The sequence below is a fragment of the Bufo bufo genome, chromosome 8 (assembly GCF_905171765.1).
Source record: "Bufo bufo chromosome 8, aBufBuf1.1, whole genome shotgun sequence".
In the NCBI taxonomy this organism is placed as follows: Eukaryota; Metazoa; Chordata; class Amphibia; order Anura; family Bufonidae; genus Bufo; species Bufo bufo.
Window position 1 is genome coordinate 45,054,792 of NC_053396.1, and position 17,205 is coordinate 45,071,996.

Genomic DNA, 17,205 nt, shown 5'->3' on the forward strand with positions numbered 1-17,205 from the left:
GAGAAATGGAATTATTTGCATTCTGAAGAGCTGACACTAGAAAACTTACGGAACCTAAACTACTGTTTGCTGAATTTACAAATAATCGCATCTTAACACTAACCTATTTAGGATCACATGCGGGAATACGGCCGATATAAACTATAGCAGTTGCCATGGGGACCGGGCACCTATTTAATCCAGGGAGCAAACATAGCAATTATCCCTGACGAAGAAGCCCGTAGGCTTCGAAACGCGTAGGATCGCTTTTTGGTCTCTGGATCTCTCCGTAGGACTGTTGTGACGTCACATTACACGCTCCGGAACCTTATACTAACATAGCTCCTTCGCGCGTACGCCATCCACCGGCCGGGGAGGCGCACGCGCTTTGAGGTCGAGCAAGAAGCACTGCGAGTTATTCCACTACATCGCTGGACTGGATACCCGCCATACAACTTACCTGACACCAAGTTACTGCCTTACTGGAACAGGTAATCGTCTATTAGCAAATCAAAATTTTATATAAACTATCCCCTGTTCTTTTTCCTATTCCAGCGCTGGTACCAAAATATCAATTTTACAATCTTTGATTGTTTTTTTGGGATCGGAGCAGCCGACATCCATCTAGGTACCTAGCAGCGACTCTATCTGCCTAGTGCATATAGAGATAACTATTGAGCGACAGCGCAGGCACAACTATATATTTATACACTGAGTTCACATCACCATTTTGCTTTCCATTCTTCTGATTCGTCAGAAGAACAGAAAAATAAACAAAAACACGGATACTGTATTTTAAACATCCATTAACCCTTTACACCCCGGGCCAGTTTTCACCTTCCTGCCCAGGCCATTTTTTTAAAATCCGACATGTGTCACTTTATGGGGTAATAACTTTGGAACACTATTATTTATCCAATTCATTCTGAGACTGTTTTCTCGTGACATATTGTACTTCATGATAGTCATAAATTTGAGTCAATATATTTCACCTTTATTTGTGAAATATCCCAAATTTACCCAAAAATTTGAAAAATTTGCAATTTTCTAAATTTCAATTTCTCTGCTTTTAAAACAGAAAGTGATACCTCATAAAATATTTATTACTTAACATTCCCCATATGTCTACTTTATGTTGGCATCATTTTGTAAATGTCATTTTATTCTTTTAGGACGTTAGAAGGCTTAGAATTTTAGAAGCAATTCTTAAAATTTTAAAGAAAATTTCCAAAACCCACTTTTTAAGGACCAGTTCAGGTCTGAAGTCACTTTGTGGGGCTTACATTGTGGAAATCCCCCATAAATGACCCCATTATAGAAACTACACCCCTCAAGCTACTCAAAACTGATTTTACAAACTTTGTTAGCTCTTTAGGTGTTCCACAAGAATTAATGGAAATGGAGATGAAATTTCAAAATTTCACTTTTTTGGCAGATTTTCTATTTTAATCCATTTTTTCTTTAACACATCAAGGGTTAACAGCAAAACAAAACTCAACATTTATTACTCTGATTCTGCAGTTTACAGAAACACCCCACATGTGGTCTGAAGCCGATGTAAGGGCACATGGTAGGGCGCAGAAGGAAAGAAACGCCATATGGTTTTTGGAAGGCTGGACTGATTTTTGGATGCCATGTCCCATTTTAAGCTCCCCTCAAGCACCCTTACAGTAGAAACTCCCAAAAAGTGACCCCATTTTGGAAACTAGGGATAAGGTGCCAGTTTTATTGGTACTATATTGGAGTACATATGATTTTTAATTGCTCTATATATTATGTTTTTTGTGAGGCAAGGCTGTTTTGGCAATTTTATTGGTACAATTTTTGGGTACATATAATTTTTTGATCATTCATTATTACACTTTATGGGGCATGATGACCAAAAAATTGGTCATTTTGGCAGTTTTTATTTATTTATTTTTCCAGCGTTCACCTGAGGGGTTAGTTCATGTGATATTTTTATAGAGCAGATAGATTCGGATGTGAAAATACCTAATATGTATAATTTGTCTTATTTATTTAAGTTTTACACAATAATAGCATTTTTGAAACCTAAAAAATGATGTTTTAGTGTCTCCATAGTCTAAGAGCTATAGCTTTTTTATTTTTTGACCGATTTTCTTAGTTAGGGTCTAATTTTTTGCGGGATGAGGTGACGGCTTGATTGGTACTATTTTGGAGGACATCGCTTAGTGTTGCAATTTTTGTGATGTAAGGTGACAAAAAACAGCTTTTTTGGCACTGTTTTTTTTTTTTTTTTTTTACGGTGTCCACCTGAGGGGTTAGGTCATGGGGAATTTTTATAGAGCAGGTTGTTACGGATGCAGCAATACCAAATATGTATACTTTGTTTTATTTATTTCACTTTAGCACAATAATAGCAATTTTGAAGCAAAAAAATAATCATATTTTAGTGTCTCCATTGTCTGAAAGTGATAGCTTTTTTAATTTTTGACCGATTGTCTTAGGTAGGGTCTCATTTTTTGACGGATCCGGTATGACCCACACTGCAAGTCAATGGGGGAGGATCAGTTTTCTCTGACACACTCTGACACAATAGAAAACGGATACGTTCTCCATTGACTTGCATTGGGGTTCATGACGGATCCGTCTTGGCAATGTTAAAGATAATACAACCGGATCCATTCATAATGGATGCAGATAGTTGTATTATCGGTAACGGAAGCGTTTTTGCTGAACCCTGCTGGATCCAGTAAAAACGCTAGTGTGAAAGTAGCCTATGTCTCGCGATATTTGCTGAAATGTTAGAAAGACCTCTGTGGAGGCAATACATTTTATAGAAGGACGTACATAGCACATATTCTTAACAAAGTTTTCAAATGAATTGGGTTCGGATACAGCAATCGGAACCCAATTTGCTTAAGCCTAATAATGAGCACAGTGGACGGTTAAAATACAGGATCGTTTTTTTTGTTGTTGTTTTTTCTGTTCTTCTCACGGATCAGAAGAACGGAAAACAAAACGGTGATTTGAACCCAGCCTAATCTGTTTTCTAAGGTTTTCTAAGTACCATAGTAACACAGTAACATAGTATATAAGACCGAAAAAAGATATTTGTCCATCCAGTTCGGCCTGTTATCCTGCAAGTTGATCCAGAGGAAGGCAAAAAAAACTAACTGTGAAGTAGAAGCCAATTTTACCCACTTAAGGGGAAAAAAATTCCTTACCGATTCCAATCAGGCAATCAGAATAACTCCCCGGATCAATGCCCCCTCTCTAGTAGCTATAGCCTGTAATATTATTACACTCCAGAAATACATCCAGGCCCCTCTTGAACTCTTTAGTGAACTCACCATCACCACCTCCTCAGGCAGAGAGTTCCATAGTCTCACTGCTCTTACCGTAAAGAATCCTCTTATATGTTTGTGTACAAACCTTCATTCCTCCAGGCGCAGAGGGTGTCCACTTGTCACAGTCCTGGGGATAAACAGATGACAGGAGAGATCTCTGTACTGACCCCTGATATATTTATACATAGTAATTAGATCTCCCCTCAGTCGTCTTTTTTCTAAAGTGAATAACCCTAATTTTGATCATCTTTCAGGGTACTGTAGTTCCCTCATTCCAGTTATTTCTTTAGTTGCCCTCCTCTGAACCCTCTCCAGCTCTGCTATGTATGCCTTGTTCATAGGTTGATCAGAACTGTACACAGTACTCCATGTGTGGTCTGACCAGTGATTTGTAAAATGGTAGGACTGTGTTCTCATCACGGCATCTATGCCCCTTTTGGTGCAAACCATTATCTTATTGGCCTTGGCAGCAGCTGCCTGACACTGGTTTTTACAACTTAGTTTGCTGTTCACTAAAATTCTTAGGTCCTTTTCCATGTCAGTGTTACCCAGTGTTTTACCATTTAGTATGTACGGGTGACTTGCATTATTCCTACCCATGTGCAAAACCTTACATTTGTCAGTGTTAAACCTCAACTGCCACTTTCCAGATCCATCTGTAGCAGTATACTGTACTTCTCCATGTCAATTACTTTACACAGTTTAGTGTCATCTGCAAAAATTAATATTTTTCCGTGCAAGCCTTCTACAAGATCATTAATAAATATATTGAAGAGGATATGGAAAAGGATCTAGGAATTTTAATAAACAGCAAACTAAGCAAAAACCAGTGTCAGGCAGCTGCTGCCAAGGCCAATAAGATAATGGGTTGCATCAAAAGGGGCATAGATGCCCGTGATGAGAACATAGTCCTACCACTTTACAAATCATTAGTCAGACCACACATGGCATACTGTGTACAGTTCTGGGCTCCTGTGAACAAGGCAGACATAGCAGAGCTGGAGAGTCCAGAGGAGGGCAACTAAAGTAATAACTGGAATGGGGCAACTACAGTACCCTGAAAGATTATCAAAATTAGGGTTATTCACTTTAGAAAAAAGACGACTGAGGGGAGATCTAATTACTATGTATAAATATATCAGGGGTCAGTACAGAGATCTATCCCATCATCTATTTATCCCCAGGACTGTAACTGTGACGAGGGGACATCCTCTGCGTCTGGAGGAAAGAAGGGTTGTACACAAACATAGAAGAGGATTCTTTACGGTAAGAGCAGTGAGTCTATGGAACTCTCTGCCTGAGGAGGTGGTGATGGTGAGTACAATAAAGGAATTCAAGAGGGGCCTGGATGTATTTCTGGAGTGTAATAATATTACAGGCTATAGCTACTAGAGAGGGGTCGTTGATCCAGGGAGTTATTCTGATTGCCTAATTGGAGTCGGGAAGGAATTTTTTATTCCCCTAAAGTGAGGAAAATTGGCTTCTACCTCACAGTTTTTTTTTTGTTGCCTTCCTCTGGATCAACTTGCAGGATAACAGGCCGAACTGGATGGACAAATGTCTTTTTTCGGCCTTATGTACTATGTTACTATGTTACTAAGAGGATAGGGCCCAGTACTGACCTCTGAGGCACTCCACTAGTGACAGTGACCCAATCTGAGTGTGTACCATTAATAACCACCCTCTGTTTTCTATTACTGAGCCAGTTACTTACCCACATACAGACATTTTCTCCCAGTCCGAGCATTCTCATTTTATATACTAACCTTTTATGCAGTACAGTGTCAAATGCTTTGGAGAAGTCCAGATATACGACATCCATTGATTCACCGCTGTCAAGTCTAGAACTTACTTCCTCATACAGATTAAATTAGTTTGACATGACCGATCCCTCATGAATCCATGCTGATATGGCATTATTTGCTTATTTTCATTGAGGTGCTCCAGGATAGCACATAGAAAACCTTCAAACAGTTTACCCACGACGGATGTTACCGATGTTACCCTTACTGGCCTATAGTTTCCGGGCTCTGTTTTTTGACCCTTTTAAAATATTGGCACCACATTTCCTGTGGAACACTCCCTGTCAATATAGAGTCCTTAAATATCAGAAATAAGGGTCTGACTATGACATTACTTAATTCTCTTTGGATACGGGGGTGTATGCCATCTGGTCCTGGCGATTTGTCTATTTTAATCTTTTTAAGACGCCGCTGTACTTCTTCCTGGATCAGACAGTGCACTTTTAATGGGGAATTTACTTTTACATTCTGCATTTCATCTGACAGTTTATTTTCTTCAGTGAATACAGTGGAGAAAAAAATATTTAATAGCTTTGCTTTCTCCTCCTTTCTCCTGCTCTCTGCAACTCCCCCCTCCCCCATCACTCTGTAAAGGGGTGACACCTTCAGATTTATACTTTTTACCATTTATGTAGTTGAAGAACATTTTTGGGTTAGTTTTGCTCTCTTTCGCAATTAATCTCTCGGTCTCTAGTTTGGCCGCTTGTTTTTTAGTGATTTAAATGTTTTCTTTTTGTCATTTATTGCTTTCTTTACAGTTCTATTTATCCACATTGGTTTCTTCTTGTTCCTTAACCTTTTATTCCCATAAGGTATGTACCTCTCACAATTAGATTTTAGGATGCTTTTAAAAATATCCCATTTTGTGGCTGATTTTTATTTATTTTTTATTTTTTTTCGGACTTTGTCCCAGTTTGTTAGGGCTATGGCTTCTCCTAGTTGGCAAAATTTAGCTTTTTTGAAGTTTGGTATTTTTGTTCCTCCCTGAAGAGACACTCTTTTAATGATAATTGAAAGGTTATTACTTTATGGACACTATTTCCCAGGTGTCCCCCAACCTGCACTTCTCTGGTGTTCTGTCAGGTCTATTGGTTAATACTAAGTCTAGTATGGCCATCCCTCTAGTCGAGTCCTCAACCAGTTGGGAAAGGTAATTGTCTTTGGTTATTGCCAAGAACCTGTTTTCTTTATGAGATATACAAGTTTCAGTTTCCCAGTCTATATCTGGGTAGTTGAAATTCCCCATAATAACCACCTCATTATGATTTGCCGCCTTCTCTATCTCGTTTAGTAGAAGATTTTCTGTGGACTCTGGTATATTAGCTGGTTTATAAAAAACTCCTTTTAGTAATTTATTATTGTTTTTGCCTCCATGTATTTCTACCCATAGTGACTCCACATGTTCATGTCCCTGACTTACCGTATATCTTCTCGTATTGTGGGCGTTAGACAGGACTTTACATAAAGGCAGGCCCCTCCCCCTCTCTGGTTTTGGTGATCCTTTCTAAACAGACTGTAACCTTGTACATTAACTGCCCAGTCATAGCTATCATCCAGCCATGTCTCAGTTATTCCCACTAGGCCATAGTCCTCCTCACACATCACTAATTTCAGTTCCCCAGTTTTATTAGTCAGGCTTTACCCTACACCTTTCCTTCTGAACTGTTCTAGTCCCTCCTTCCATTCCTCCCCAGGTTCCATTACCTTGCCCCAGGTCTCTATCTGCACTATCTTCCCCTCCTATAATGTAATTACTCTCCTTCTAAGCCCAATGGTTTTGCTTGTGATTCCTATTAAATGGAGCAGGTGTTTCAGCTTGGCTGACCTTTGTTCCTGGCACTTGACACCTTGTACTTAAGATATCAGAATAGCTCCGGAAAATGGTTGAATTGGAGGCTAGACAATTTCTCCAGAGTTCATATGTAATTTATTTGCGTCATAGTGTTTTTCCACTATTTTACATTTTACTATATTTGCTTACATTTGAGTACTAAACATTTATGCGTACAATCCATAACACTTTTGGTCTATCTATCTATCTATCTATCTATCTATCTATCTATCTATCTATGTATCTATGTATCTATCTATCTATCACCTATCTATATCTATCTGCATTTTTGCATTTTGTTTTCCTAATATTTGCTGATATTTGAGTACTAAACATTTATGTGAACAAACCTAACTACAGTTTCCACGTACAGATTATCATGTAATTTAGGAAAAATGTCTGCAATATTAAAATTTTCTGTTTGATGAAGGGAAGCAGTCAATGTCTGAGACATGCTTTTTCCTCATATTTATACAGCTGATATTTTGCTTGTCTGAAATATGTGCTGCAGAGGAATGAATGAGAGTAGTGTATATCGATGAAGACAAGTGACTTGCCTAATAACAAGATTTGTGTGTTCTAGCTGCTAAATAGTGGAAATGAATAGCAAGTATAGATGTTGAAAGTTTTGAACTTTGCCTTCAGATGACAAACTATAGGGAGATCTATTTCATATTTTATTAAATATTTTGTGTTTCAGGTCAGATTCTATCACATAGGATGCAAGTGATAATGGTAGAGAGAAAGGGTTAGCTATGTGTTTATTTGGCAGTTCTGGATTTTTTTAAATGAAATAACCTGTAGGGCATCATGTAGTGCCCCTGTACTGCACTACTTTATGGATATAGTCTACCCTAGGAGCATTACTTTTAGGAGTCAATATCTCCATAATAGGCATCAGATATAGCATGGCAGAGTTGGTTTTGTCTGATCCATACCAGAAAACAATGCATACAGCAGGGGCGTTGCTAGGGTCTCAAAAGATAAATATTGCCCAATTCTCGAAGTCAACCAATCGCCCCCCCCAAACCCCTCCCCCTACAAACACTAGCACTTAAGACATTTTACTGTACTTGCTATACAGCTATACAGCAGCACGTACATTTCACATCCAGAGCCTCCCAGGTGACGTCTCCTCTAATGTAGATCTTCTCTGTCATCATCTTCTCCATTCGGTCCGGTCAACTTCTCTCAGCCGCGCCTCGTCTCTGCAGAGTGTGAAACACAGACATCTTAGCTTCCTCACTTTTCTCTACTATCCTGAAAAAAATTAGTGCCCCCCATAGTAATAGTACTCCTCATAGTCCCAACAATAGTAATTCCCTTCTAGAATGCCCTCATTAGTAATACTGCCCCCTACAGTGCCCCCAACAGTGATAGTGCTCCCCAAGAGTGCCTCCATTAGTAGAAGAGCCCTCCAGTATTAATAATGTCCTTACAGAGCCCCTAGTAGAAATAAGGCCCCCATATTGTTATCCCAGTGGTAATAAAGCTCTCTACAGACCCCTTCAGTAGTAATAAGGCCCCCCATAATGCTCTTAATAGAAATAATGTGGATCTATAAGTCCCTCCTATGGAGCCCCCAGTAGTAATAAGAACGCTTAATGTCCCCTGAATTTAAAATGTCCCCACAGTGCCCCCAGTATTTTTAATACCCCCTACTGTTATAATGCTCACCCTGACATGCCCCAGTATTTATATCGCCCCTACTGTTATAATACACACACAGTGCCCCCAGAATTTATATTGCCCCCTACTGTTATAATGCTCGCCTTGAAGCGCCCCCAGTATTTATAATGCCCCTGCAGTGCCCCCTGTAGTTATATTCCTCGGTTTACTGTCCTCAGAAATTAGAATTCTTCAGCCCCTCCGCCATACAGTCCCTTGTAAATAATGTCATTTCCCTCCTCCGCCATAGAGTCCCATGTAAATACCATCACACCATCTCTCCAGCCCCCTCCAATATACACTCACCTAAAGAATTATTAGGAACACCTGTTCTATTTCTCATTAATGCAATTATCTAGTCAACCAATCACATGGCAGTTGCTTCAATGCATTTGGGGGTGTGGTCCTGGTCAAGACAATCTCCTGAACTCCAAACTGAATGTCAGAATGGTAAAAATAGGTGATTTAAGCAATTTTGAGCGTGGCATGGTTGTTGGTGCCAGACGGGCCGGTCTGAGTATTTCACAATCTGCTCAGTTACTGGGATTTTCACGCACAACCATTTCTAGGGTTTACAAAGAATGGCGTGAAAAGGGAAAAACATCCAGTATGCGGCAGTCCTGTGGGCAAAAATGCCTTGTGGATGCTAGAGGTCAGAGGAGAATGGGCCGACTGATTCAAGCTGATAGAAGAGCAACGTTGACTGAAATAACCACTTGTTACAACCGAGGTATGCAGCAAAGCATTTGTGAAGCCACAACACGCACAACCTTAAGGCGGATGGGCTACAACAGCAGAAGACCCCACCGGGTACCACTCATCTCCACTACAAATAGGAAAAAGAGGCTACAATTTGCACGAGCTCACCAAAATTGGACTGTTGAAGACTGGAAAAATGTTGCCTGGTCTGATGAGTCTCGATTTCTGTTGAGACATTCAAATGGTAAAGTCCGAATTTGGCGTAAACAGAATGAGAACATGTATCCATCCTCTGATGGCTACTTCCAGCAGGATAATGCACCATGTCACAAAGCTCAAATAATTTCTAATTGGTTTCTTGAACATGACAATGAGTTCACTGTACTAAAATGGCCCCCACAGTCACCAGATCTCAACCCAATAGAGCATCTTTGGGATGTGGTGGATCGGGAGCTTTGTGCCTTGGATGTGCATCCCTCAAATCTCCATCAACTGCAAGATGCTATCCTATCAATATGGGCCAACATTTCTAAAGAATGCTATCAGCACCTTGTTGAATCAATGCCACGTAGAATTAAGGCAGTTCTGAAGGCAAAAGGGGGTCCAACACCGTATTAGTATGGTGTTCCTAATAATTCTTTAGGTGAGTGTACAGTCCCATGTAAATAACATCCCTCTCTATCTACAGCCCCCTCCAAAATACAGTCCCACATAAATAACATTACCCCTTCCCCAGCCACCTCAACATACAGTCCCATGTAAATAAAATCACCCCTTAATATCAGACCCATGTAAATAACATCACTCCACCCACTGTCCCACGTAAATAACTTCAGCCCTAACATACAGTCCCAGTTAAATAACTACAACTCCCAACATTTCTCTGCCTCTCACACTGAGTAATCTACCCCTTCACTTTCCTCTCCTCATCTAGCAGACCTCACCACAGCTTCTTCCCAGGACTTCTCTTCACTGCTGAGCCGTCCTCTCCTGCAATGGTCACATGGTGGTGACATCATCCCAGGTCCTTTTCAGCTACTGCATTTAGAACTGATCACATGGACTGTGATGTCATCACAGGTCCTTCAGCTCTTGCAGTGCATTAGATTCAATTGTATTGCTGTCCTGAGGATGGCAATACAGTTGGATCTATCTGGCAGGCAGCACATTCGGGGCCTGGGACAAAACATCAGGGGCCCAGGCCCCGAATGTTTTAGTCTAGCAATGTCCCTGGCATACAGAGAGGTCACATACACATCCATGGATGCTGTATTATGTCTATATACAACTTAGGCTACTTTTATACTAGCGTTTTTTGTGGATCTGCCATCGATCTGCAAAAACGCTTCAGTTGTATTATGTCTTCTATAGCCATGACAGATCCGTCTTAAACACCATTGAAAGTCAATGGGGGACGGATCCGTTTTCAATTGTGCCAGATTGTGTCAGAGAAATTGGATCCGTCCCCATTGACTTACATTGCCTGCCAGGACGGATCCATTGGCTGCAAGCAGCGTTTTGGTGTCCGCCTCCAGAGCGGAATGGTGACTGATCGGAGGCAAACTGATGCATTCTGAGCAAATCCTTTTCCATTCAGAATGCATTAGGGCAAAACTGATCCGTTTTGGACCGCTTTTGAGAGCCCTGAATGGATCTCACAAACGGAAAGCCAAAACACTAGTGTGAAAGTAGCCTTGGTGATGTAGTACAGTTTGTGCCTGATCTGACATAATAATGAAAAAAATTGCACACAGTAGATGTCACACACATATTAAAGTATTACAGGTTAAAGTGTATACATCATTATCAGAAAAAAAGAAACACAGTGTTACTCCTTGTGCAGTTGTAGATATGTTTTAGATGCAGTGCAGCTAGAAATGTGGTTTCTCATCTGCCTTTTTAGATAATTATTTTCCTACTGGTAATTTTTGTATGTAAAGGGTGAGCCAAAAGTAGCACAACACCCTTTTATTTCAGAAATGAAAGGGGAAAATGAAATCTGAATACCCCAGCAAGTAATGGGTGAGGGGGGGCCTATCTTTTAGGCTTTTTCCGGAACATGGCCGCCATCTTGAAAGTCGCTGGATTTGATACAATTTTTCCATTGGGAAGGGGGTCATGCAGTGTATCAAATAAGAGCAAAATGTTCTCAGAAATCGAATGCAGCAATGAGATTTGCAATATCTCTTGTGCTTCAAAAGTTATCAACACAGAAAGTTGCAACAACAACCAGCGGGAATGTTGCCTGTGATGCACAGCTGTCTGACACGTTCAATGTGTTGTCCCTGGTGCTGAACAGAACTTTGAAATTTGAAGTTTTGAACTTTCTATGTTGATAACTTTTGAAGGGCTAGCCCCACCTCTCAGTTCAACAAATCCATAATTTTAATTTTTTTTATCAGGAATGCTGAAGCCAATTTTCAAAAGACATTAATCATTGTAATCAACAGGATCAACCCTACCAGACAGTATTTCTGGTTTAATTTGGTTGATCCTGCTGACAGGCGCTCTTCAATTGTTTTATACAGATTTTTGAGAACACTGAGACAGATCATTAATCCAGGGATTTATTCTTATTCTCATTGTTTGCATCATAGAAGATTGTTGTATGCCTTTCTCTGGATGAATATACCACATTGCAATTACTGACCATGTAGCTATGCAATGTACAGTATTTCTAAATGTTACTTTTCTGTTTTGAAGTGATTGAAATTATTTTATGTACTTCAGGACGCCCTGATGTTGAGCAGCCATGTGAAACAAGTGTCCGGACATGGAGCCCTGGAGCCAATGACAACTCTGTCCCTCCCGTTTGTAATGAGCCTCATGGATGTTATCTGCAGCTGGAGATTACATACCCAGTGGTTCCACAGACTCTAACAATTTGGGTGACATTTGTAACTACAGACTTATACACATATGGAGCAGAGGTGGAAGTCAAACTTCTTTATGTCAATGGAGAGAATTCATCACTAGGCATTCAAAGTATCTTTTGTGATGTTCCTCTGACTATCCAGTTAGACCACGTTAAAGTTGAGATATATGCCATTCAGATCTACACCAAGGATAACCAAATGGAGATTGATGGTGCTATGATCACCTCGGTGCCTGACTGTCCCTTGTGTGCAGACTGCAAGCCAATTCACTACAACGTTCTTCGAGACCCACCTTTTCCACCTGGTACGTCTACTTTGACCTCCAGCCTTCAGAGAAGGTACATAGACAGGTAGGTGTTGGTTTACAAAAAGCCAAGGCAATTGAGTGTTATGAGTAAGATAAACTTTGCACATGCTAACAGAAATATACAGTACTATACATGTAATGTATGTTTACAGCACCACTGGCAGCATATATTGTGAATTTGTGACAAATATTCGGACACATGGTATACAGTATGTATTTGTAAAAAAGCAGCACTAAGGTGAGTGTGCATGTCTATAGGGTGTTGAGATGCTGGTAAATGGATTAGGTTTTGATCTGAGCTTTTTACCATGTGAAACTTTGTATTTTTATCAAATAATAACAACATATTAATCAGATCAATGGGCTGAGGAAATGAACACAGGATAGACTCACTTCTTCACACGTATTTGCATAAATCAATAGTACTAATGAATCTAAGAAACTTTGTAATATATACCATTACAGAAAATGGCTTTTTTCCACTTATCAGCTTTTACTCTCCCCTTTCTAAAATAACATTCTCTGAAGTGAAGAGATGGATTGTCATCTTACCAAAGGATCAGATTACATGTTGGCCAATGACGACTATGGAGAATGTAGGGAAGAAAAGAGAGCTGAAGGTCCATCTGTATTGTTGACTTATGCAAAACTGTGTGAAAAGTTAGTGACCATTTAAAAGAAGAAAAATGGCAGATATATACGAGGGGTCTTCAAAAAGTTTCCACACATTTTTGTTGGAAACGGTGAGGTTGTGTCTGACAGTGTCATGTGACTAGTCTGTCTGGCAAGCTGGCTGATATTGCAGTTTAGTATAAGAGTTGTCACACTGTGGTGAAGATGGCTGTGAAACCATATAAATTGCACCTAGGGGACAGTGTTTTATCATGCATTTTTTTGTGGACAGAAGGTGTGCTAGGAGCACAAATTCCTCTCTGCATGTTTTCTCAGTATGGGGATAAAGTTCTCTCTCGTAGAGTGGTTAATGTGTGGATTGCAATGTTTGAAAAATGGCCGTACTAGTATGACGGATGAAGAGCGCTCTGGACGTCCAGCTACAGTCATGACCACGAGGAATGAAGAGAGAACCTTGGAATGGATTTGTGAAAAAAATGCATCTCATGTAGCTAAGAAATTCAAGACAGGACTGCAGGCAGGAAAGTTGATGTAGACCGTCTTCTGGGACTCTCAAGGGTCTATTCTCAAAACATTTCAGGAACATGAAACAACTGTCATAAGTGCAGGGTATTGTGACATGCTTCAGAGAGAATTGAAACCCACAATCTGCTCTGAAAGAAGAGAAAATCTGTCAAAAGGAATTGTGCCGTTGCACGACAATGTTTGCTCTACTCTGCAACCCACACATTGGAAACCCTCTGACAATTAAAGTGAGAGGTTATTGAACAGCTTATAGTCCAGATTTACTGCCATCTGATTTTCAGCTTGTTTGAGTGCTCAAAGGGGAAATGTTTCAAGTGATGAGTATGTAAAAGCAGCAATGTTGAGTGTGCCCAACCAAAAGCATTAAAAGGTTTGAATGATGGTAGGATAAATGCATCACAAAGCAAGGTGACTATGTAGAAAAGTAATATAAGTAGGTTTTAAAATTCTTAATACATAGATTTTAAAAACAAAAGTGTGAAATCTTATTGAAGAACCCTCGTATATCATGTATGGATTTTATTAAGCCAACGTGTTCTTATGTTGAAGAGGCGAATTAGGTATAAAATTCAGCTCATGACAGCTCATACAAAATATCAAATAATTGCTAACATGTGTGACCTACCATACACTGTGCAACCTACACAAGTACATTAGAAAATAGTCCTCAGTTGTAGATGTTGATTTCATAACCACCAACTTTTGGGGGTTCTACTTAACTAAAATTACAGTGATCTTCCAAAATGCTTGTGAACCAGTTGTTTGTAGATATGATTTGAAGTTTTTAATGCTTTGCTCAATTTGGTTAAAGATTCCAATTTTTTTATGACACATATTCAGTACAATAGTGTGACATGCTGGCAAAATTCATATTGAATAGACAGAATATCATGTTGCTCTATAAAGCTGTTAGTCTCCCTAAACACATCTTGAGATATGCTTAGCCAAGAGGAAAGGTAGGGAAGTTTACGTCTTTACTGTCTGTAGAACTATTGTCAGCCCATCCTAGTGCCTCCTGTACATTTATATTCCTTTTTTTTTCATATTGAGCATTGTTATATTTTATTAGATGCCACATTATTACTAGCAGTGTTATACCTCAGCCTCTGTCTTCAGTACTACAGAAAATTTAAGCTAGATATAAGCTTAGAATCACCCTTACCGGGACAGTTATCTTGCTACTAGGCAGATTTAGGGATAGATGTGATCATATTAACGTAATGAGACAAAATCATAAAATTCTGCATTGCCCAGATTATAATAATGCCATGAGAAAAGAAAAAATCTAAAAGTTTTCAAAAGATTTAAATCTAAGTATGGGATTGAAATTTGTTTATACCTAAACAGAAAACAACCAATTGGACTGAGATATTACAGAAGAGTATGGAATCTCCAGGTATTATACCATTATATAGTAAGCTGATTTAAAATACTGTAGAAGAATTCCACATATATGCCTGGGCAGTGAAATCCCAAAAAGGCAATATGACATAACTAGTATGGACGAACATCGGCCGGGACGTTTCACGAACGCGCGTTCGTGATAAAATGTTCGCGTTCGCGGCAGACCCCATTCACTTTAATGGCAGGCGAACCTGAAAAACCTTCAGGTCATATTTGCAGCCAAAAAATACTTACTAGAAGTGCACAAATAGTCCCACAACATGGTCAGTATCATACCAGAGGGGGATCAATGACAAAAATTCCCACAAAAAATATGTATTTTAATCAGGGGCCATTTTTATGCGTCTTAAAGGGAAACTCTCAAAAATGTGCCCTGCTGGAGCCTAGAAATTTTTTATTTTAGGCCACGGGAGTACGGGCCCCAAAAATTAGGCATTTCACTTGACAGAAAAGAACAAGTTTATGTGGCTGGAGGTTATATTAGACTTTCAGTGGATAACAATGTTACTGTAGGCCAGTGGAGTACAGACCCCAAAAATTATGCATTCTCCTGACAGAAAGAGAACAAGTGATTATGTGGCTGGAGGTATATTAGATGGTCAGTGCATAACAATTTTACTGTAGGCCAGTGTTGTACAGGCCCCAAAAATTATGCATTTACCTGACAGAAAAGAACAAGTGATTATGTGGCTGGAGGTATATTAGACGGTCAGTGGATAACAATCTTACTGTAGGCCAGTGGAGTACAGCCCCAAAAATTATGCATTCACTGGACAGATAAGAACAAGTGATAATGTGGCTGGAGTATGTTAGACGGTCAGTGGATAACAATTTTACTGCAGGCCAGTGGAGTACAGGCCCCAAACATTAGGCATTCACCGGAAAAGACATGTGCCATGCATGGCATGTGTGTCATTTTGCACTGTTTCGGCGCGCTTAGCAGATTGGCACCGTTGTTGCACACCACTTTACCAGCTGTCAAATTGAGCAGGGTTAGCCATTGATCGGACTTTGGCCGCAGAGCTGAAAGCAGTGAAGGACCGGTGTGGCTCTTGGCTTCACGGCACAACAGCCGCAGCACAGCATGGCAACGTCCTCACCTGGCACGTTGATATGTTCTGGGGAGCTTGGGGGTGCAGTGGAAGAGGCGGTAGCAGCAGAAAAGGAGGAGTCCGCAGAGGAGAAGATGGAGGATGGAGTAGGAGGAGGTGAAGAAGAGGCAGGCCTGCATGCAATCCGTGGTGGTAACACCAAATCCACACGGGTGCCACGGGTTACATGCTTGACAGCCGTCAGAAGGTTCAACCAATGGGCAGTAAAAGTTATGTACCTTCCCTGCCTATGTTTGCTAGACCACGTGTCTGTGGTCAGATGTATTTTGGCACAGACACTGTGTGCCAGGAGATATATTCACTTGCTGCTGAATGTGACCATATAGCTCTGGGATGCCCTTCTGGAGAAATATTTCCTTCCAGAGACCTTGCATTGCGGTGTGCCAATGGCCACAAAATTTCTAAAGGCCTCTGAGTCCACCAGTTGATATGGCAGTAGTTGGCGGGCTAGCAGTTCTGACAAAGCCAGCGGTCGGCCGTTGGGCAACAGGGTTATCCGGCGTCAATGACTTTTTGGTCACGAAGCCTGCCTTCAGCCAGATGAACGTGACAATGGCACAGTGGAAGGGTGGAGTGGAGTACAAATGGAGGAGAGAGGAGAAGGAGAAGAGGCAGGACGCGGAGTGTCGGGAGTGTGGCTTGTGGGGTTATGACGGCGTTGCTCCCACTGGGCTCGGTGATGGGAGGCCAGGTGCCTTCTTAAGGCGGTCGTCCCTAGGTGGAGTGTAGGGCTTACCACGACTTATCCATTAACAGCACAGGCTGCTGATGGCAACACTATTGTCAGCAGCTGACACGTTTAAAAAAAAGCCCACACTGCTGAGCCATGTGCTGGCGTCCTGGGAGCACAAGATGTTACCGTGCATGGTGGATGGCTCTCTCCAGATACATTTGCAGTCTGCTTTTTGCCTCCTGTGCACTGCGAGTTCTGCCTGCTTTTCCTCCTATCTGCTGCTCCGTCTCTCCCTCTGAACTCCCCTCCTCTTCCTCTCTTGTGGGCACCCACGTGACGTCCATCGACACGTCATCATCGTCATCTTCACCACCACTAACAGAGA

The 17,205-nt window shown here is 40.7% G+C and overlaps 1 protein-coding gene across 1 annotated transcript in view; it reads left to right on the forward strand.

The window, feature by feature from the left end:
* Positions 1-17,205, forward strand: part of PAPPA (pappalysin 1) — a 455,318-nt gene that overhangs the window by 208,827 nt on the left and 229,286 nt on the right. Inside the window, exon 7 of the mRNA XM_040405874.1 lies at positions 12,021-12,516. Within this exon, the coding sequence (XP_040261808.1) occupies positions 12,021-12,516 (496 nt within the window). The remainder of the gene's footprint in view (positions 1-12,020; positions 12,517-17,205) is intronic.